The 2,403-nt window shown below is 48.0% G+C and overlaps 1 protein-coding gene across 1 annotated transcript; it reads right to left on the bottom strand.

Annotated features, from left to right (window-relative positions):
• Positions 1-236: 236 nt before the first annotated feature.
• On the bottom strand, positions 237-2,176 carry HNRNPA0 (heterogeneous nuclear ribonucleoprotein A0). The gene has a single exon (XM_075601552.1). The coding sequence runs from the start codon at positions 2,032-2,034 to the stop codon at positions 1,093-1,095; it is 942 nt and encodes a 313-aa protein (XP_075457667.1). The 5' UTR covers positions 2,035-2,176; the 3' UTR covers positions 237-1,092.
• Between the last annotated feature and the right edge of the window lie 227 nt (positions 2,177-2,403).

The following is a 2,403-nucleotide window of genomic DNA, read 5'->3' as shown; positions in this document are numbered from 1 at the left end:
CAAGACAAGTTGTTAACTTGACGCGTTGCAAGAATGTGGCAGACACGTCACGAAGCTGGTTTGCCCTCATTGGCTGAACCAGCTCACGTGCGCTGATGTCACGCAGCAGCTGCCTGAAAATACATTTGCTATATTTTCATAACGCGACCGCCTCAATGCGCCTGTCGTAGTGAGTGGGGGGTCTATACCTGGATTTTACTTTAGCAGAAAATATCAATTGTAAATTGTACTACACCTTATAAGTTTTCAACCAACTTTATTACAAGACAAATATGGCGTATAATAGAGATCTGAAACTAAGAAAAAATAGACATTAACATTTTTATGTGAACGAAATGAATACTGGATTGCCCCAGGAGGTACACCATGTTGCAGAATAAAAGAAAACGGAATGGGAAAGGGTCCTAAAAACAATCAAAACAAGGATTGTGGATTTACATAACCAAAATTAACATACTATAAATATATGCATGAACTCCTGCTAAAGTCATTACCCAATAGCAGGAGAAAACAAATTTATATATTTAATTAAAAAAAAAAAAACCACACACCCCCTCGCACGATTCGTATACAGGCAATTTTACCCATATTCAAAGAATACTCGACAAACCTTCGTTAAACTCACAGAAGAAAAAGCCATTGAAGACGGGTGAGGGTACCATGAAAAAAAAAAAAAAAAAGTTGTGTTAGACATCAGGTCATAAACAATGATTTATTTAAAAAGCAGAACGTAAAACATTTTACAAGAAATTTTGATTTTTCAGAAAAGCAGCCATATTAGCTACACAAAACAACGCATTAGGTTCGTACAAAGTAATTCCTTCCATCTCTCTTCCTTGTCGTCCTGGGTGTGCAAGGGTCGCCTCAATAGTAAACAAGGCAATCAAAAACAAGTAGGTGTATATCTGTATTAGTTTTCCCGCGCTCTAACTTGCCGTTTGCACTAGTAGAAAACCGATCAAGGTCCAAGAATTAAAAAATTGTCCCTTGTGACTAACACAAAAATGTGACCGAGTCCATTGGGCTTCGCCCCCGATCCCTTTCAACCTCACAGCTCCACCCGCTGCCCCCATCTTTATAAGCTTTTGATCTTCAGAAGGAGCCTCCACCATACGAGCTTCCACCCCCGTAACCTCCGCTGCCGTAGCCGCCTCCCCCGTAACCGCCTCGGTAAGGGCCAGAACTGTTACTGCGGGCCCAGCTGCCGCTGGCGCTGCCTCCGGCACTTTTCATTGGGCCATAAGAGGACTGGTGCTGCTGGCTGTAACTGCCGAAGTTGTTGTTGTAGCCGTTGCCGTAACCGCTCTGCTCCCCGTAACCTCCGTAAGAATTGAATGCTTGGCTTCCGCCGCCGCCGCCACCGCCGCCGCTGTAGCCCCCATAGGTGCCGAATCCACCTTTCCCGCCACCGGACAGGCCGTTCAGGTCTCGTTGGCCTCCGTCGGTGCTTCCGCGACCTCTCCCTCTACCACGATATGGACGACTAGGGCCCGCCTGGAGTTCCTCTTTGGGCACGGCTTTCTTCACCTCTACGCGGTTGCCGTTGATCGGGTGGAATTTGACCACAGCGGCCTTGTCTGCAGCGTCGTGGTTAGTGAAGTAGACAAATCCGAAACCACGTTTTTTGCCCGACATTTTGTCAGAGATTATCTCGACTTTCTCCACGTCGCCGAACTGCGAAAAGTGATCGAGCAGGTCTTCCTCGCCAACGTCTTCTTTCAAGCCCCCAACGAAGAGCTTCTTCACCTTAGCGTGAGCACCAGGCTTGGCCGAGTCCTCTCGGGAGACAGCCCGCTTTAGCTCCACGTTGCTTCCGTCCACGATATGAGGCGAGGCCGCCATGGCCGAGTCAGCTTCATCCGAGCAGAAGTAAGTTACGAATCCGAAGCACCGGGAGCGCTTTGTCTGGGGGTTTACAACCACCACGCAATCAGTCAGTTGCCCGTACGTCTCAAAGTGTTCGCGCAGGCCGTCCTCAGTGGTCTGCACGTTAAGTCCTCCGATAAACAGCTTACAGAGTTGCGAGTTATCCATGGCGCCGCTTTTTGTTTCTTTCGACACACTCCACTCAGAAAGAAAGCAGAGATCGAGCCTCCAGGTACCCGCTGGGATCCGGTTTTATCAGCTCGCGAGATATAAAGCAAGGGAAGTGGACGATGGCGTTGCTTGTGACGTCACAAAGGCCACCCTTTTTTTCAGCTAACGTGCGCACGAAATTTGTGTGTGCTCCACTGCGTCATTTGAAACGTATGTTATTATTGGCCGATAGCGCGTTGATGGCGGTTATTGTGCCCTGGTTGGGTTTCGCGCGCTTTCGAACAGGTTTCTTATAAGCCCCATGGAGGAATGCTAGAACAAGGAGCCACCATGACAGGAAAATGGCGGCCATTTTTGTTTTGACAC

The sequence above is a fragment of the Ascaphus truei genome, chromosome 5 (assembly GCF_040206685.1).
Source record: "Ascaphus truei isolate aAscTru1 chromosome 5, aAscTru1.hap1, whole genome shotgun sequence".
In the NCBI taxonomy this organism is placed as follows: Eukaryota; Metazoa; Chordata; class Amphibia; order Anura; family Ascaphidae; genus Ascaphus; species Ascaphus truei.
Note: the sequence above shows the minus strand (reverse complement) of the source record. Positions and strands in the feature narration are given on the sequence as shown.